Consider the following 21423-nt stretch of genomic DNA (forward strand, 5'->3'; position numbering starts at 1 on the left):
AGCATGCACCAGGGGACCTGGTTTTCACTCTCATTTTTCAGATTTACAGATGGAAGATTTTTTTTACATGGTACAAACATCAATGTGAGTGACAAAGTTTTGTATTTAGCACCTTTTGCTAGTTTCTCAGTGTGGTTTAGGAAACTTAGTTCTACCTAAAAATGTGAAAAATGAAGCAAAAATAACTTCAGTTCTTGCCACATTTGATGCACTTTTCAGGAGAGCAGAGCAGTAAATAACATCCTCGAGATACCTTTTCTGTGTGCTCTCAGGAGGGCCATTTACTCAATAGCCTAATTTAGGAACTCTGTTTTTATTGAAATCTCAGTTACTGAAAGAAAACATCCTTTCCTTCTAATTACTAAGACAGTGGAAGAGACTTTTTACTAGGAACATGTGAGAAGTGTTCAGGGTGGCAAAGAGTCTCTTCTGCTAATGCTTAGCATTTAACTCTAGTTTCAACCATTTCAGCACTGTCTTTTATTGTAGTCTGCAATTTCTGCCCCCTCCCCACCTTTTTTTAAAACCAACTTCACAGGTGCTTAAATGCAAGCCAGGTGACCTTCATATTTAAAAAACTGATGAGGCCAAGTAGATTTCTGCAGACCTGTGAGCTATTCAGATCATGGTTAGAACTAATGAAAACCTCAGCTAACTTGAACAGTTTTCCCAAACCCATGTCCTGACACCCCAGCACCCACTGCACCAGTCCTGTGGGGGAGCTCTCACGTGCCGTTTAAACCAACACTTGGGAAAAACTGAAAGTTAAGAGAAACAAGTGAGTTTAAAACACAACTTCAAGACGTTACCTCTCTTATGTCTTCGTTGCCTTCTTTGATATTCTCTGTTGCACCCACAACTAATTGATGGATATTGTCAATATCAGTTTCCTGTTTTAAAAAAGAAATAAAACTGAGAAACAGTAATGAAAGTTAGGAAAAAACCACTTCCAAGCACTTAGAGAACAAGCAGAACTCAAAAATAAAATCAAATTGGTATTACTAACATCTTTGTTTCATTGATGCAAAGGTATAGAGTAATTACAATTAAGTTGCAATTTCTTTATCTGTGATTTTATGAGCCTGAATGGAGACCACCAAGATCAGCAGGAAGTCTCCCATTTATCCAGAATCAAGTTTAACCTGTCTGATATTTCCCAGCTCTTTTGGAAGAGGCGGCACCACTTCCAGAAAGGATGTTATGAAATAACACATTTAACAGAACACCAGTTCTGAGGCAGAGGAATCATCCTAACACATGTTGCGTTTTCCATTCCCGGTACATACTAATAAGTAACAACAGTGAATATCTTGATTTTGAATTTGAAAAACAAACAAAAATCTTTTCCTTCACATGTGCACCAAAGATTCATTAATCTTATGTTTACACATTGCATGCAAGCAAGAGCAAAATATCTCCCAAGAAAATCTTCAAGCTTTATTTGCTGCTGCAGTATTAAAATACACTAACCTGTTGCAAGACTTTCTCAGTGAATATCTCTTGTAATCTGGAGATTTCCACCACTTTTCCTTCAATTTGTCTTGGCAAAGAAGAGAAATACTCCATTAGAAACTAAGTGCAAGCATGTGTTGCTGTTGCAGATTCAGACTCTCCAGCCCAGTAAGTGGCTGTTCAGGAGGCCACTGTTTTGTCAGCCATCAGTGGGGCAGCACCAGCCTGTGATCAGGGCTTGGATGTTCCTGGTTGGAAAACAACCAGCCCATAGAGAAGCCCTGGAAAAGGCATCACCCAGCAGCGCTCAGCGAGCTGCCTTCACTGCCAGGGGTTCACCTGTCTCCCTTCTTCCGTCTCACATAACAACAGCCATGGTGGGCCCTAAGCAGCTGATTTTGACATATCCTCTTTATATGCTACTATGACCTGTGGAATTCACCTTGCCTGGGACTAATAATCCAAAAGTCAGTTTCCAGTTTGAGTAGCTGTTCAGCTGTTCTGCACAGCAAGGGAGAGTGAATGGTGCTGCTGTAAGCACAGCCAGGTCTCTGCACAGGGTCAGCGATGGCACCTCCCCCTCTGTGTATGCAGTGGACCATAGGATATGAGTGGGAAACTTAGCATTTTAAAACTTGGGTAAGGGAGAATGTAAACCTTCCAAATTTAACAGTACTATTCTGGATAGTTTGTGTGACCCTCAGAATCATTCTTTACCCTGTGGGACAGCACACAGCACCCTTCCTGGGTGCTCCTGTTTCATGCCACCTCCTCCCACACCACTCCAGTTGTGGGGACTGGCACGTGCCCCAGTTTGTTGAGTAACAGAAAATTGTACCTGACTTCATCAAAGAGATTGTTCATTTCACCAACAAGTCTCTGGTTCTCCTGTTCAAACTGGAAAAAGGGAGGAAATGACACACATGAGTTCACATGCCTGGACTCGGGGACTTTTCTTAATGCCCACGGTGATAACCAACTCCCACCCTTTCCTTGCCATCCATTACAGTATGTCTCAACTAAAACAATCTTAACGTTACTCAAGTTTCTTTGCAGTAAGGAATGATACAGTGGATGAATCTGTCCTTTCTGTATTATTTTAGAAATTTCAGTGGAGAAATCTTTCATGCTTGTGAAAGCATGTGATTCTCACATTCTCATGGATTTTCATGCCATCTTTGTGCTGTCCTTCACATTCATGTACTCCCGGTGGAATGAATTTAGGAGCCTTTAGATTTTGCTGCAGTATGAAATACTTTACAAATGCACTGCCTGTAGTTATTCCAAAAGAGCTCCTTCAATTAAAACTCATGAGTATTTAATGAAACGTTTAAATATATTGTTAGCACTGCATTTGTCAAATAGAAGGCTTTATGCAGGAAAATAAGCTTTTGCTTTTCAAGCATACATGACTCTTAGATAATTTGGGACTCATTACAGAACAAGTGACCATGCAGCAAGTATGATGACAAGATTTGCGGAAACAAAATCTGCACAGCCATAATACTGGAGAGAAGGGTCTCTCATGTCTCAGTGGATCTTACTGGAAACCACGTGATGAGGGCTCCCACACTGCCACTGTGCCCCACACTTTGTGCAGTAATATTTTTCATCTTGCTTCAGGCCCAGCAGAGCCTAAGAGAAACAGTACCTGACTCTCTGTAAGCAGCATATTAAATGTCAACCTGCATGCCTTAAGGTGAAGTTGTTACTGCTAAAAATCAGAAATTTGTAGATTTAATCTCACTGAAGTGAGTGTTAAATGACAGGTATGAGTTTGAAGAAGGGTAACAGTGAATCTCATAGAAAAAGGTTTAGTTTTCTGACATGGGCAATTTACGTCATGAAGTATAAAGAAAAATTACTTATTTCTTTAACATACAGATTTCTTTTTGTACTAGAGGTCACTGTCTACCTGATTGGCAAGAATAGCTTTCTCTCTTTGGTTAAAGGATTCCAGAGAGTCTAAGAGGAGAGTTACTGGGCACTGTCACCTTCACTGTGGGGTAGAGGCCTCAGGGAAGGCGTCCAGCCCCATGAGGTGAGGGGGAACAGAGCAACATACTGCACAGTTCCCTGAAGTCCCATTGATTTCCACTCTAAAGATCCAATGGTTTTGTTAAATAAGAAAATACTGGTGTTGCAAGTCACTGCTGTCTGTAGTGACTCCTCCTACAGAGCAGATCATTTGTTAAAATATAATTGCCTAAAATACAGTGATATTTACTTTGGTAGATGGCTAAAGGTGTTTCATCACTGAACATAAATGTTCACACCGTTGTATGGCTGGTTTTGGTAGAGTCACCTCACAACAAAGCCAAGGAACAGAGCAGTGAAACAGAGCCACGAGATCTAGCACTGCAGTGACTGGTTGCTCCTTGAGTGACTAAGGGGGGCCACCAAGCTGTAATTGTTTTTCTGACTTCTGTAAGGATAAGTATTTCTGTAAAATATTCAACATCAGAAATTCCCTATTTTGCTGCCTTAGTAAAACTGAGATGACAACTAATTTAGAAGACAAATTTTAATAAAGAAACAGTGAATGATTTTAATCCCTTACAAATAGCACAAATCCACTTGAGAAAGTATTCTTTAAAAAGTCCCTTTGATACTTAAAACCCTCCACTGGCACAGATTACCTCCTAAACTGCTAAATGATCTTTGCAACTTGAAATCATGGCTGATGAAGCACTTGGCACATACAGCAGTTAAGATATGCTAAAACAGTCAATTGAACAAAGGGTTAGAGCACTGAACACATCATATACCAGTGTGTCACAAAGGGATTTACATGATGGGAACCCAAAACCAAGCTCTAGCAGTTAGTATAGCTCAAAGGTTTATGGCTTACTGAAGTAGCCTCTTTTATGACAGAGAAATATTCGGTTACCAAAATATAGCATAAAGTGACAAACTGCTTAATATGTGGCTAAAAATTGAATGCATAAAAGAAATCATCACCACTCCTTTTTGTTATCCCATGAAAGAAATCACTAGATATGCTGTTCCTGAATTTAAGACATAACAAACCAAAAAAAAGATAGAGAGTAGATATTTTCACAACTCTAAACATCAGAGCCAGATTTTTCCCCAGTCAATGCAACCAGAAGATATCTGCTCATAGTAACTATAAAAACCCTTAATACACCTGTACTCAGAGTTATAAACTGAAATTTATTGTGCAAATCATGCAATAACCTACAAACATTTTGAACAATGTCAGGCTCTCTCCTGAGGATAAAATACTGGTAGAAATTGCTGCTCTAGCAATATGATAGGGCTTTAATTCATTATTTTATCTACAGGAAGGATCACAGAACCATGACTGAGACTTGTTAAGTATGATTTGACACAACATATCCCAGCTTAAAACCAACACAGCAGTTGTGTAACCTACCCTCTTTACAGAACCGTTTAGGATGGAAGAGACCTTTGAGATCAAGTCCAGTTATTAAGCCAGCACTGCCAAGGCCACCACTAAACTATGTCCCTAAGTGCCATGTCTACATGTCTTTTAAATCCCTCTAGGGATGGTGACTGCACCACTTCCCTGGGCAGCCTGTTCCAGTGCTTGACAACCCTTTCAGTGAAGAAATTTTTCCCAAGATCCAATCTAAACTTCCCCTAGGGCAACTTGAGGGCATTTTATCTTGTCCTGTCACTTGTTACCTGGGAGAAGAGACCGACCCCCACTTGGATACAACCTCCTTTCAGGGAGTTGTAGAGAGTGATAAGGTCTCCCTTGAGCCTCTTTTTCTCCAGGTTAAACACCCCCAGCTCCCTCAGCCTCTCCTTATAGGACTTGTGCTCCAGATGCTTCACCAGCTCCATTGCCCTTCTCTGGACATGCTCCAGCACCTCAATGTCCTTCTTGCAGTGAAGGGCCCAAAATCGAACACAGGATTGAAGGTCCTTTTCCAATGGGCAGTCTTCCAGTCACTCTGACCCCAACCTGTAGCACTGCCTGGGGTTGTTGTGACCCAAGGGCGGGACCTGGCACTTGGCCTTCTTGAACCTCATACAATTGGCCTCAGCCCATCAATCCAGTCCATCCAGATCCCTCTACAGAGCCTTCCTGCCCTCCAGCAGATCGACACTCCCACTCACCTTGGTGTCATCTGCGAACTGACAGAGGGTGCACTCAGTCCCCTTGTCCACATCATTGATAAAGATATTAAACAGGACTGGCCCCAGTACTGAGCCCTGGGGGACACCACTGGTGACCAGCCACCAGCTGGATTTAACTCCATTCACCACCACTGTCTGGGCCTGGACATCTGACCGTTTTTACCCAGTGAAGAGTGCACCTGTCCAAGCCATGAGCAGCCAGTTTCTCCAGGAGAATGCTGTGGGAAGTGGTGTCAAAGGCTTTAGTAAGGTCCAGGTAGACACACCCACAGCCTTTCCCTCATCCACTAAGTGGATCACCTTGACTTAGAAGGAGATCAAGTTGGTCAAGCAGGACCCACCTTTCATGAATCCATGTTGGCTGGGCCTGATCCCCTGGTTGTCCTGCAAGTGCTGTGTGATGTCATGCAAGATGCTCTTTTCCATGACCTTCCCCAGCACTGAGGTCAAGTTGACAGGGCTGTAATTTCCCAGACCCTCATTCCAGCCCTTCTGGGCTGATGGGTGTCACGTTTGGTGACCTCCAGTCAACTGGGACCCCTCAAGTTATCCAGGACTGCTGCAAAGTGCCTCAGTGAGCACTTGAGCCAGCATCCTCAGTTCCCTTGGTACTCAAACCCATAGACTTGTGTGTGTCTAAGTGGCAAAGCAGGTCCACTGATCATTTCACCTTGGATTATGAGAGCTTCATTCTGCTCCCCATCCCTGTCATACAGCTCAGGGGGCTGGGTACCTGAGAACAACTGGTCTTACTATTAAAGAATGAGGCAAAGAAGATATTAGGTACCTCAGCCTTGTTCTCAGCCTTTGTTACTATGTCTCCCCTTGCATCCAGGAATGGATAGAGATTTTCCTTAGCCCTCCTTTTGTTGCCAATACATTTCTAAAAACATTTTTTTTATTGTCTTCTACTGCAGTAGCCAGATTAAGTTCTAGGTGGGCTTTGGCCCTTCTGATTTTCTCCCTGCATAATGTTAACCTGTCTCTACATAAATTTAACCTCTCCCTGCATAACCTAAAGGATTTAGATGAGCAATGAAAAAAACAATGCACATTCAAATGCTCAAATTATATCCTAGTTACACCTACATTTACCCCTTGGACACAGATTTACCTGAAAATCAGAATAATAGATCTAGTGAATTTAAAGTCTTTTAGGAATGAAATTATATAGAATCCAACTTTTACTAATAAAGGTCAACTCTTAGCTGTAAGTTTCCGCAAAAAGGCACTGAAAGAGCAGTTTTGCTGTGGAATAGTCACCACATACATCCCTAGTGTTTGTAATTCAGCTAATTATAGTGTTCTTAAAACAAACCAAAACAACAACCCTAAGAAAAAAAAATCTGTCCACAGAACAGAGAGGTGGTTTGCGCAGCTCTGAGCATCTACATATTGTGGCAACATTTACATATTACAAAAATATACAACTCTGTTTACAGTTTGTCAACTCCTATAATACCTATTCAAAGCCAGCAGTAAAAATCTGCTTGACAAGAAATGACCCTCACTGGGGAAGGTTGTTCTGGTGAGAGGAGGGTGTTGTAGTGGTACCTCCCTTTGTATGCTTTTTTCAATTCTATTTTTTTACTATCAGTACTAACCCCCAAGGAGTGCCTAATAAGCAGTTTTGGATTGGAAATTTTAGGAGTCCAGAAATCCTTCAAATCATTAAACTATGACCACAGATTTTTCTCTTATCTGCAGCCTTACTCTTAAAAGTAAAAAGGTACGATAGGATTTCATGAAAAAGAAATGTATTTATTCCCAAAATATCATGACAAGGGATGTAACACATTTAAAACTTAATTACAGTGTGAGGCCTATAAAACACAACCCCCATTTAGCAGTCAGTCAGAGCCATCACCTTTGATGCTCATTTCCCTGGTTCCTCTGGAAGCAAGGGGGCTAACAGGATTCTGACTAAAGAGAGGAGAACAAAAATATGCAAAGAATTCTCTTTAATAAGAAAACAGAAAGCAGGAGTAAGCCTTCAGATTTTAGACTGGCACTCAAGAACAATATGAGAGCATACAGAGCAGCCTCTGAAGAACCTTTTCTCTTTAGCAAACCAAACCATAATTACATGCAACTTACTCATCTCTGACTGGAAGGGTGATGCATATCATGTCTGGGAACACTTCTAATAACTGCCTAGGAAGCTTCACAAACTCATTCTGCAGCAGCCCCTTCCATTAGTGAAGCTCACTGTTCTGAAATCTGCACAGCTACTGACTGAAATCTTTTTCTTTCTTACTTTATATAATAAACCCCCTTGCTTATGTAGAAAGGTTTTCTAAGAATTTTGAGCTATGTTCAAAATGATAAATTTTAGGAATAATCAAAAAATCTGACAAGTTGTCAGCAACCACGCCTTTGTCAGAAATTTTCTACTATATCAGTTCAACGGTAAGCAGAATTGGATCAATCAATACATAAACATGCTCATAACAGGGAAATGCAAAAAAGCTAAAATTCATGAAATTCTGTTGTGACAGATATCTATTCCTCTGATCTTGATAATAAAAAAAAGAAATAAAATGAAGTATAACTTCATAGCTATACTTAAATAGTACACACACAACTGCTTAAGTTGTGCCCTAAAAGCCATCCAAGAAAATAGGGTCAACACTTTATTCCTTCAGAAGTTTCATAATGCTTTTTCTGATGTTGCATTGACTTCTATTATTTCCTGACTAAAAAAAAGCAACTAATGATTGTAATTTTAAAAAAGCAATTTTAATTTCAATTGTTGAAAATTAGTTGTACTAATTTCATGTCTCCATGTAAATATTTTGTAGCAATGTTAAATATTAGTTGCTACTAGAAGAACCAGGAAGACACATGCAAAAGGTGTATCTTGTTATGGCACTATTCTGCATAAAATGAATGCTAAAAATTAATTTGGGCGAATCCATATTATCTTTTTAACACATATGAATAAATACAGCAGAAAATACGATAAAACGGACAATAAGACACAAGATTAACTTACCATTTGTATTTCTTCAGGTGACAGCTCATCTTCTCCTTTGCCATCCCCCCATAATCCAAGGTTACTTTGGGCATCAGGCAGATTCCTGTCTGTAAAAGAGCCACCAAACACCTGAGACAATACAGGGCACTGAATAGTAAAGTGGAAATAACTTTTCAGCCATGTTAGACTGCTGATGAAATTGTTGTATCTCCTTTGTCAGTAACTGAGATTCACCCTACATTTACAGCATGAAATTACACTGATAACCTTTAACATCCAAACTGGGCCAAAAGCCTACGTGCATGTTTAATTTTATGAACTACAAGGAGTTGCACTAACATACTGACAGTGAAAGATGTAAAACAACTCACAATGCACTAAGAGGTTTTAGGGCATAAAATACTGTGGCAGCTGTCTTTCAGCAGACAAAACCACACAATTTTCAAAATAACAGCCTATATGCAAACTATTATCTTCCAATGAGACTTGACAGTACCAGCAGCTACTCATTCCAAAAACTAAACCCAGAATTTCGAAGATAATTTGTGCAAAGTTCACAGGACAAACTCTATCTCCTCATGCCGTTCAAACTTCCTGTTACAGCTCAAATCCCACACCACACTGTGCAAGGGGTCTTCCTGCATATAACAGGAATCAGCTCCAATCCCACAAATTAACCACAACACATCAAAGCTGCTTCATATATTTGAGTAGTACTTCCCCTTTGATTAAAGCTAATCATCTGCATAAATCTTTGCAGGAGTCGGGCATAAAAAAGATCTTGAATGGCTATTTCTGGGATATTCCCTTCTGGAAGATTTAATTTTAGGCTTAATTATATACTTCTGATTACAGACAAAGAAGTTAGAATGGGGAAGAAAAGAAACTATGCTAGAGGAATCTACTGTTTCTGAAGCTTTTTTAGCATCAGTGTTTAAAAACCTCATGATAAGACTGCAGCCTTCAGAGGGCCTCTGTTCTCTCCACTGGCTGTGACATTTTTACAAAACTCAGAGATTTGCACCACCTCACAATGGATCAACGATGAACCTGCTTGGACTTATCAGATGCAGGTTGCAAATTAACATACAGAAAGATTTAGCTTTTACTTTTTCATACATTCAGGCTTCCTATTTATCCCAGTAAATTTTTTCAGGCATTTATGATTATTTTCATTTATTTTGTTATAACCTTCTAAACCTATTTTTTTTCAATTGCATATGCAGCACTGATGCATCAACATTCAGATACTAACTTGTCTTGAGAAGCCTCTGAAAAGAGTAGGCCTATTTATAAACTCATATATGAAAACGGTTATTAGGAGAAGTTTTCCCTTTTATCCTTCACAACAGTATTTGTGAAAACTCTTGAAAAATAAATATCATAAAAGAGTATTGTTGTGTATGTCTCCTTTATAAATTTTTTTTTTGGCTTCCTAACAACCAAACCAGGATGCACAAACAATGGCAGTGTTACAAATGAGGGATGTGAGTAAGGAATATAATAAATTTGAAAAAAAAAAAAATCAGTTCTTTCTTTTGAGTAATAAGAAATAAACCCAAGAATAGCTTTAAAGATTTTTAGGAAGTATTTGACTCCGTTTCTTTCCATGGGGTATTATCAGTATTTCAAGTCTTTTTCACAGAAACACCAAACTAATTTGTTTAGGTAATCAATATATTTATATTTTATCAAAATTACAAGAAATTATTTACTGTATTCAAACAAAATAAGATAATTAGTTTATGGAGGAAAAAAAAAAAAGATATGTTCCTGTTTTATCCCAGAGGAACCAATTACTTTCAGGCACTCTCAGCACTGTTAAAAAACCAGCACCTGTATCCAATGTGATTGCTAATAAGCAAATATGGTAAGAGGCAAGCAAGAAACATGTATCTCCCCCTTGGGTTCTTCCTGTCACTGTGGTATATTTTAGGCTCTCTGCAGCTTTCAAAGAGCTGACAATAATGCTTTTCTGCAACTCAACCAGCAAAAGCCAAACTACATTTCTGATTCAGAAAGAGAAGCAGTTAACTCATGATGAAGATACAAAATAATCATCAAATCCTCTGAACCCTTTTCCATGCTGAAAGGAGACAGCTGCTAAGCTTATGGACCACTTCAAAAGCTACTCATTATTTACATTTATTTCCATAAACTGTCAAATTTGTAATATGCAAATAAATACTGTCAGTATATAAAAGCAATCTCCAGAGAGACTATTTTCCTACCATGAGGCATGTCCACTATAATTCTAATGTAAACAGGTGCTTTGCCTCGAAACAAAAGTAACCACATTTTGTTTTGGTTTCTGCCAAAAAAACCCAGACACAATCCAAGTTGTGCTTTAGCACGCCAAGTAGGACATTCAGCTGTTCACCAGTGTTTAAATTATGGACAGGACCACAAGCTGTTCTCAGAAGTATCTTTACAGAGAGATTTAAAACAAGGGACCCAGGCATGCTGATGATGGCTAATTCCTAAAAACAAATTATCACCATTCTCTAAATCATCAGCATCCTGAATATGAAATAGTTTATTTTTAATGTGATCATTTCTCCAGTTTTTTAAAAATTTGAAAAGTTACTTGGAAAAAAAATAAAAATCAAAGGCTGTAAGATTTAAGCTGAGCTTCTGGTTTCCTAGTCATCTTATTCATGTTATTTTCACACTTCGACAACCGCCTACCAGCAAAGTCACAAGGCTGATTTCTATAAGCAGCAGCAACCAGCACTTATCCTTATGTGAGGAATCACAGGCTGTGTGCATTTACAAACTGTTTCAGACAGATTTGTTTTGATATAGAAGTTCCATAATTTTCTAGGCTAGTCAGCAATGCCTCATAAGGACTCCATCAGCATCACTTGTGTGGCAGGACCCCTACTTTCTCATAAAAATTAAAGCATAAACTCATAAAAGTGAAAACCGAAGTAATCAAAATTAACATGCAATAAACAAAGCTGCATTTCTATTTATTGCAGTGGTTTGCTGTGTCCAAGGCAACCAAAGAACAGTATTTTCCATGGTGTGGTGCAGATTTTTGGAGCTAAAAATTGTGATGACACTATGTGGTGGGAGTGCACACTTCCAGAGATTGCGGGGGCATTCGGTGACAAGGAAAGAGCACAGGGCAATGAAGATGCTACTATGCTGCTGCTTCTCTGGTGGCACCAGCTCACAGCTGCAAAACACTGATAACGTGTTAAGGTGAAACTGGTCTATGTGCCTGTGTGCTGCATCACTTAGGACAGACTATAAAAAGGTAGTAACCGCTAGAAACGGCACATAATCAAAAGCTGTACTTCTTACAATAAATCCAGCGTCAGGGGCTGATAGGCCTGCAGAAGTACAAACTGGTTAGGAAGATAAGCAATGACATATCAGAAAATGTTCACACACTGTGTGATAATTCAGTATTAGAGTCTTCATCCAGAAGTGGAGTACCCACTTCACATGAATCCACCCTCTGTACGGCCCTGCAGTCGGTCTCACAATATGCTTCTCAAAAGCCTGATCAGCTCAAGGAAGATTCAAGTCACAGAAATTGGCCTTTCTAACAAGAAGGAAGTACTATTGACCAGACAGGCCTTGCCACAAAAAGTAGAATATAACTACATTTTATTCTTACCTTTACTTTCCTCAGCAGAAAGTTTTTCTTCAGAATCATCTAAAGGATTTAATGAAGATTTTTCAGGGGATAGAGGTGATTTGGACACATTGGTCTGCTCAGGTTCAAGTCTGGACCTAGAAGAACAAGAGCCTATAATTTAACTGATACTACACAAAAAAAAAATTTCTCTAAAATGAGAACCACAGATTACTAAATCCAATATTTTAACTCTTGGAAACTTCACAGTAAAGATATTCCAGTCAAGGTACAAAATGTACTTAGCAACTTTCACTGAAATATTATTACAAAGGCAAAGAAAACACGAATAGTATTCCTGGACAAAACACACCACATGCTCAGAGTTGAGGAGAATATTGAAGGCTAGAGTGTAAAAATACAGACATTTTATTAAACTTCCTTTCAAAGTGGCAGTGTATTAAAATATTTATTTTTTTTTAAAAAACCCCAACATTTTGGTCATACTGAAAAATTCTTTTTAGTAGCATGGCCAACACTACTACTTTACTTTTTCAAGTGATAACGGTAATTTTACTTTATATTTTCAATTATCATAAGGGAAAAGTAAGAAAATACAACAGAATTAGCTTTTTTTATACTACAGCTAAGTCCCTATTATGTAATTTTAACACAAAGGCAATGCAAAACATGAGAAGCGCATTCTATGATTATATTCTAAGTATTTGTCAAGCATGTTTCAGCGTGGCACCAAAAAAAATTGAAAATCATGGCAATATTTTTTTTCCAGTAAATTTCTGTGATTTATTGTTGTCTACAATGAATTCTATAACTGCTACACAGTAGATAGTTAAATGCTTAGCAGTTATGCTGCTGGAGAAGGTAAAGAATGAAAAAAATAAAAAGCAATGGGCTGAATCACCTGCTGTGCCAACTTCATCACTTCCTCCCCTCAAAAATATAATCAACAGTTAATCTCATTATGATCTGCAATTCTCCCCTGTGCCTAACAGAAGATGATGCATTTTGTGTTCCTTTCCTTCTCTCCATTGTGTCTAAATTCTAACCCATAATTAGAAAATTCTACAAAACCCGGAATATAATGCATTAGTCATCCCTGAGTGACTGTTATTTAACAAGAAAAAAACAGTAGCAGGGAACCTTTCTTAGTTATAAAACCTCTGAAAGTACTGGGCTTTTGGTAATTTTACAAAAAAGAACTCTCATCTCCTCCCTCTCAAGTCCCAGATTTGCCTAATAATAAGGAAAAAAAATACTTATCTAGATGTCTGTGCAGTTCAAATAATAGTTTTGAGACTAATAATATTAAACACCAATTCCCCAGCTAACAAAACTATCAGCTTGATTTTAATAATTGCATACATAATTCACAAAATATTCTAATGGGAAAAGAAATTTACAATTGAAATGAAATATAATCTTGAATACCAATAAACACAAAAATTGAAAATCACAACCAAGTACCTTTGTAGAAAAAAAATGCTTATGTTTCTATTTCTCAGCTTTTCTTTACAGGGAACTAGTCCTAACTGGCAGAACTTTTTAATCAAAAAATATGAGTTAATACATAAAGACAACTTCTGTAAAAAAATTATAATACTCAGGCAATTTGTTGAAGAGCTTAGGATGGTTATCAGTATGAAAGGAAACGATGAAATACATTCCTACTGCAAACCTTTCAGTACTGTCTGATACATACATATTTTAAATTGACTAAACTGCAGGAAAGAAGAGCTGCACTAGAATTAATTTACTTTTAAAGAAATGTATTCTTTTATTGTTTGTTGTCCTTACTTTGCACAGTATGCTAAATGTATTTCAATTTAAAATGAACAAAGTGCCTGGGATGCATTGTTTAAAGAATGCCTAGTTCTTTCAAGTGAAAGTACACTTCTCATTACATAAAGCATCAGCTGAAATCCTTGGGGAAATCACAAATTAACAATACTATTTTTCTTCAAGTTGTAATAAAGATTGGGTTATGCACTGTGATTTATTTAAATTGAATTTTAATTTAAATGACAATTTGGCCATTATATCACATCTGCAATGCATACAGACTCTACCTGGTCAACATCAGTTTTCTAGTTCTTACATCCATAAAGACAGGTAAAGAGGTACATCATGTTCCTACTTGCCACGAACACCTGTCATCTCAAGTAGCATTTACTAACAAAACAGTCACTTGCTTTTGCAGAAAGATAGGGGCTTAAAAAAAAAAGGCAAAAAAAAGTCAGAAAGAAAGAGAACAGGAGAGAAAAGTGATCATCTCTTGTAGCTAAACAGACAGTATCCTAAATGGCATATCTTTGAGACATCCTATTTCTGAGACATATTACCAATGCAGCATTTTCTTGTAAATAATTTTGTTCAGAATATTACTTAATGGGACACACAAAAATATTTTGGTGCACTTGTAGAAGTCAAATAGGTTTATTAACCCACATTTTACTGATTTGGTTCTTTAATCCTTTACCTACATGAGAAGTACAGCACTATATTGGCACTCTGTAAAAGAGCCCTGGAATGCCCTGGAATGCACCTGCAGAAGATGCTCATGCAACCACAGATTTCCATTAAAACAATCTCCTTACAATCTAGCCAGGAATAACAGTTTTGTTGAATGTCCTAAAAGCAAAAGGTACAGTTCACTATTTTTGACACTACTCACAGTCTCTTCTTATCTATCACTCGCTTAACTCGGATGGCTCTTTGTTCAGAATACAGCTTGCACACTCCTGTTCAAGATAGCAGTAAACAAAATTTCAGGTTAGAAGAACAAGATTCCTTTCTTGGAAAATCATCCATTTTTAACCATGCAATAAATACGAAGTACTTTTTAAGTAATCTTCAATGAAGTCCAAGACAGCGGTTCTGTGCTCCTTTACCTGAGCAGACAGGACACCCCTGTGTGCTGAAATACAAAAGAAAGATATAAGACAATCTTGTAACTTCTTACTGAATTCCAAAACAGTTTGCACTTTCAGTTGATATGAAAGTTGTATACTCGAAAGCCTATTTTAAATATAGCTATATTTAAATATAGGTTCTCTAAAACAGCAAGTCATTACAAGAAATCAAAAACTAAAGCCAGCTAGTGTCTTACAGTATTTTTATATATGCCAAGGAGTTATATTATGTCAATGAAATTTCTACACAGGAATAGGTGTCATCTAGCTAAGCACAGCAATGCAGATCTAGAGATTCAACTTGCTTAAAATATCGAACTTCTTCAATTCCCCAGTGTATAGACTATGTGGAAGTATTTGGGATTTATTGTGTCAAACATCCTTTTAATTCACATATATTGATACTTCTTATTTTATACTATGTAGTTCCCAGGCATGCCTGACTTTCAATGATTCTGAATAATGTTACAACTATGTTTGGATAGCATTTCACAGCTGATGAAAATCTTTAGTGTATTGACAAAACACAGAGGTACAGCAAGCCAACTTGAAAAAGGCCAAACAGAAATTCGCTCTACAACTTCCACAGGATAGTGTAGTAGAGGTATGATCTCAGATTCAAGTTGTCAAAAATGCTGTTAATTGACTAGAACTTCGTTAAAGTTATTTAATTATTTCAAACTTGGAATTTTATACCTGTAATACCTTACAGGTGGACAAGTTAGAAAGAGACAACCATTGAATTTAGAGAGCTTTCGTTCAGGCCACAGTGATGAATTACTACTCAAGTTGTAAATATTTAAGACTCTTTTTTACACTTGTATTTGAACAAATAAATAAAATTCTATGCTCTGGTCTCTCTTTCCACTAACATTTAAGAAAATGAAGTACAGTACTAAACAGCCAACACAGATGCAAACAAAAAGGCAATGAGACCTCACTAATCTCTTTCTAAAAGTGTTTCGGCTTCACCAAGCAATATCCAGCATTACATTAGCCTTTATCAATAACTGAGAAAAAACATGTAAGAGCTGCTTAGTTTACCTTCTGTTCTCAGCTGATGAATGGCATCAGCACACGTTCTCATAAACACCTGAGCATCTTGATCTATCTGATCACGCTCCGTATCCGTCATCCTCCCATACTCAGACATAATATGGCTGAGAAAAAAGACAAACCTGTCACTTACAAAATCCCCAACATAAAATCCACGAGTACACATCTTAGACCTTCTTCCCAGCCACCATCTTCACAAAAACTTTTCTGGAACACTGATTTTCATGGAAAAAGGAGTATAAAGTACAATAAATATCCCTGACAAAAATGCCACTTCTATCAAATTTTTTTAACTTTTTTTTTTAAACACTTTTACTAGTAAAATATATAAGAAAGCATCATCTTGTACATAATCAAATACATAGCAGATAAGGAGAAAATACTACTAGAAAATATATCATTGCCCTCAGCAATTATTTCAGTGAAGTGTATTTAAATTCTAAAAACATAAAAAAAATTAAGATAATGGAATAGCTCAAATACTGAAAGAAGAAAAATAAAAAGGAACTTATTTTAGTTAAATATCTTTTCATTATCCTAAATACAGAGCTTCATTTTTAAAGTAGCTGTACTATGAAATCTGTGAATTCAAAACAGACTAAGAATACTGGAAAATAATGCAAATTTTTAATATCAAATTGAATGTAATATTCATTAAAACCTGTTCCCATTGTTTATTTCTGTTTTAGATTATACATAATGCATTTAGTATTTTCTAATGGTATTAATATATCTTTTTTTACTAAATTAATAAAAATAGAGGCCTGTCCTTGAAATATTAACATGCTGTAGGTAACCACCAGAAAAGCATACTTTATGAAGGTATTTAACAGTGTTTCCACAGCCATAGGTGACAGGATGATAAAACTTTGCTACAGCAGCTTATCCTATGTTCATCTAGAGTTTCCTGATGATACAGTGATCATAGCCTATTATATCTTCTTTTTAAAAAACCAGAAAGAAAACCTTAACTATACGAGATGCGCATTTGAATTTACTATTTTTATATGTGAAAATTTCCTCATGTATAATGCAATGATATTAATGCAGCAATACAAGTAAAAAGAAAGGATCTTCAATTTGCAAAACCAGCCTGATACCCTCAGAGATCTCTTACACACTTCACTGCAATAATGCCAAAGCTCCCCTGTGTCTGCTGCAGTCCCTGCTACAGGAATGGCCACAACCAGTTCACACAATCCCACCTCACATCAGTTCCTTCCTGCATCATCAATGTACTGTAAGCATGGGTCTCCCACACCTCTTCCAGAAAGTTTTAAGTGTACTCTAATGTCCTTGAGTACTATACCAAAATGTCTTAATTCCCATCCCATATAACTGGTTGCACATCAAAAATCAGTACACAGTTCATCTGGCTTAAAAATTAGTTTCTGCTTACTGGCCAGCTAGTACACAAGCACAGATTAGCAAGCAAACAGTAAGACAAACTAATTAGAAGTAATATTCTATATTTCACATGTTTATTTCCAACACTGCCATGTATTTGAGATCTAAGTATCAGGGCTTTTTTCCCCCCCTACGGTTAAAACTATTCTAAATGTCATAAAATTAATTTTTAATACTTACAGAAAACCAGCCATATATAGTGTTTCCATTTATCTTTTACTAGCTGAATTGTTCCCCTTTGGTCAGGACTGACAGGTTTCATAAATTTGCAGCAGAATCCCTATCCCAGCTGTAATTAGTGATTTCTAACATATTACTCTAATTCGTACTTTTTGAGAAAGCAAATTCTGAATGATGAAAGATTTGAAATTGCCTGATTTTAGAAAAATCTAATAGAGGGGCTTTTCCCAACCTTGCTAAGATGACATATTGGCAGTTAAAAACAGAACATAACTCATATTGTTAAATGTATATTTAGACAGACCTCTCCCATACTCCCTTTGCACAGCTTGTACAAATGACTCTTTTTGTTACTAGTCTGTGGCATAAGCAAGTTCTTAGCATATGTAAAGCCAGAAAATGCATTCCTACATCCACTTCCACACAAGCCTAGACAGGAGGGGACCATTAAGTTCATCTGGTATGGATGACATAATGTATAACATCCTTCAGTGAGCTCTGTCTACAGAGTTACTTGAGCATGTTAGGGCACACAGATTCAGCTGGAAAATGAGCATGGAGTCACAGCCTGGTGATGGCCCCCTGATGAAGCAAAAAAACTACACTCCTCTATTTCAAATTGCAATAATAAATTCTGGCTGGTCTGCTACTGAACAGGGTATATAAACTTCTTGTCTTTACGTTTATGTTCTTGTAACCTGCCCAACTCTGCGGTAGTTGCAGAGTTATATGCTTTCCATACACTTTTTAACATTACAGGGTAAAATAAAGATTACAAAATGCAAACCAGAATTTTCTCTGAAATCAGACTTAGAAATACACATGAAAAAACCTGCCTCAGGCACACTTCATTTTTTACTAACAGTAAAAACTACCACTAGTGTGGTACATTTACTAATGGTAGTGATATGCTGAGGATAACTGCAAGAGCTTTATCATTGGGAAGCAAGTTGTTAAGTTACTTTTCCTAGTTGCTAATACAAAACTAGGGTAGATCTTAAACAGGATTTTCACTGCTTCAGAGCTAGCAAAATGCAGCTTAACCCAGTAAAAAAGAAACAGAATACTTTTCCTTTTATAACTGCTTACAGCTTACGCAGCATTTGGTACCAGCGCTTTTGAACATGAGCTGGTCAAGCAACTCAGAGGCAACGATACCTGAAACCCAACCTCCTTGGGAAGGCAAGAATGGAGTCACACAATCATATGCCATTATGTCAAAACACATATGGCATCCACTAGTATTAACAGGGAACTGAAGTCCCCATTGCATTCCCCAGTAAATCTGCATGTGGAGATTATACTGAAAATTCACTTAATTATTATCCTCCAACCTTACCGGAAAATGAAACGTTCACTAAAATAAAACAGGCCAAAATAAAACAAAACCACATCAGAACATCAGACAAACAAATGAACAGAAAAAAAAATCCAGCTGTGTCTTGTATGTCAGAGATACAAATACTCGCTGAGAAGTGCAGTGGCAGTATCACAGCAATGGACTGATCTATCACTAAATCAAGAAAGACCAAACAAACCAGGTTTTTCAGAAACAATCAGAATGAGTAGCCAAGAAATGCACTGGCTAATACATGCAGAAAAAGAAGGGAGAAAGGAGGAAAATAAATTCCTCTGGATTTTTATCCTAATTAATACGAGAAAACTTTGTAAGAAACTTGGGCTGGAAGGCAACTTGGTTTATTTGTAATTTTTAAAACAGTGGGTGAAGAGTAAAATGAAGACAGTGAACATCAAGTAGGCAGACTTCATTAGTCCAGAAAAATGAGCAAGTTAGATTGGAAAAGAATGGAAACCTAAAAAGGAACAGAAAAGAATTCATATGAACTAGTAGTTCTCATATAGAAATTACATTATGGTAGTTTGCAATTCTGCCCTTGATGAAAAGGAAGAGTAGGCAATACAATGAGAGATCAACTGAGCTACTTCATGAGCTCTTCATTGAGCTCAAACAGAAAAAGCAGAATACAGAAAGTGCAAATGAGTTCTGATTGCTGACACATCTAAAGGAATACAGCATGTAGGGACACATCAGAAAAGGTCAAGTGCATGATTACAACTCACAACTGGTAACGGATGCCAGTGATAACAAGAGATTGCTGTGCAAACATTACTATGAGAAACACTTAAGAATGTGATGTTGGCTTGTTACTCAGAAGAGATATAAAATTATACACAGAGTATGAATAAATTCCAGACTTTTTCGGGGTTTTTTGCATTAACTTTCATCACTAAGATCACTTAAAAGCTGCAGATATTATTCCCTTTAGCTTACTGCTTCTAAATCACCTGGGCCCAATTTAGTACCTCTCTCATAGCTCTTTGTTGATATTTTCATCAACAGTAACAAGTGTCAGACAATATATGAACAACAGGCTGCTGAGTAAATGAGTGTACAAGAGAGAGAGCTATGGGAATGAGGTCATAGCACGAGTGTACCTGAAGGTGCAGTGGCTCCTGGAATAATGCTGAAGGTATTGATATATCCCTCCTATCTGTGTGACAAAGATGTGCTCTTGAATGGAACTAACCAACTTCCAAAAAAGCCCAGGGTTTTTGCACATTCATACAGTGATCAGAAACATAAGACCAAGTCCTGGAATAAAACAGGAAATGCATCAAATGAAAGGATGTATCCTCACTTCCAAGAACTAGGAGAGACTAAGCAAATGAGAGGTTGATGAAAAGATGAAGTTTAGCAACTATCTTAAAAAAAAAATCTCTTAAAGTAAAAAAAAAAAGCAGAGGACTTACAGACCACTCAGCCTAGAAAAATGTAAGAATAAATAAGTAACATTTAAGCACTTATGAAAGAACAAAAAGATCACCAGTAACCAAGATCATATCAGGACTATGCTGCAGGCAGTGTAATTTACTGCTGGGATGCAGTAACAGGTCTTATGGATGGATGACAAGCAATCACTGTTATATTTTTTAGTATGGCTTTTGTTACCATCTCACATAACATTCTCATAAGCTACTAGTGAATAAATGAGTTAGAAGAAACAAGCACCATATGAATCTGAAACTAAAAAGCTGAACTTGGGAGTAGTTGTACACCAAAACAGTAGGACACACTGAGTTGTGTTCTACAGGATTTTGTCCTAAATCTGATGCTATTTAATACTTCCATTAACAATTCAGCAGAATTGAATATATGCTTACTAAACCTGCAGAGGCATAAAGTTAAGCAAATTAAAACTGTATCAAGAGAACAGGACTTCAATTCAAAACAATACTGCCAAACTGGAGAAATGACATGAAGAATTCCAGTAAGGAATGCTCAGAGGCTCTTTGCTGCAGCAGGAACAACTAACTGAACCCACAGAGTAGGGAAGAGTACTTCAGAAAGTCATCTGGGATCATATTAGATCATAAACCAAACATAACAACAACATGTTGTTGCATAAAAAGTCATCATTACAATGGGATGCATAAATACAGTATAATGAAAAGCAATCTTTCTGCTATCCTTATGTTTGGGCAAGGTCTCAGCTGGAGCTTTGTTTTATTTCACCACCTCACTGCAACACTAACTGGGACAGGAGTGGAGAGAAGAGGAAAAAGTACAATCAAACAAAGAGAACAACTATGAAATCCCAAATATACTGAAACTGGAGAGACTTAAGAAAAAACCAAAAGTAAGTTAGTGTAAAAAAATTATCCTAGTAGCATGGATAAGGAAAAAG

The 21423-nt window shown here is 37.3% G+C and overlaps 1 protein-coding gene across 1 annotated transcript in view; it reads right to left on the reverse strand.

Moving 5' to 3' along the window:
* The window catches only part of STX18 (syntaxin 18), a 60274-nt gene that overhangs the window by 707 nt on the left and 38144 nt on the right, over positions 1–21423 (reverse strand). Inside the window, exons 3-10 of the mRNA XM_064653245.1 lie at positions 16118–16233; positions 15001–15078; positions 14836–14902; positions 12186–12301; positions 8576–8664; positions 2291–2349; positions 1471–1540; positions 810–890 (exon numbers count right to left, since the gene is read on the reverse strand). Of these exons, the coding sequence (XP_064509315.1) occupies positions 810–890; positions 1471–1540; positions 2291–2349; positions 8576–8664; positions 12186–12301; positions 14836–14902; positions 15001–15078; positions 16118–16233 (676 nt within the window). The remainder of the gene's footprint in view (positions 1–809; positions 891–1470; positions 1541–2290; positions 2350–8575; positions 8665–12185; positions 12302–14835; positions 14903–15000; positions 15079–16117; positions 16234–21423) is intronic.

The sequence above is a fragment of the Pseudopipra pipra genome, chromosome 4 (genome assembly GCF_036250125.1).
Source record: "Pseudopipra pipra isolate bDixPip1 chromosome 4, bDixPip1.hap1, whole genome shotgun sequence".
In the NCBI taxonomy this organism is placed as follows: Eukaryota; Metazoa; Chordata; class Aves; order Passeriformes; family Pipridae; genus Pseudopipra; species Pseudopipra pipra.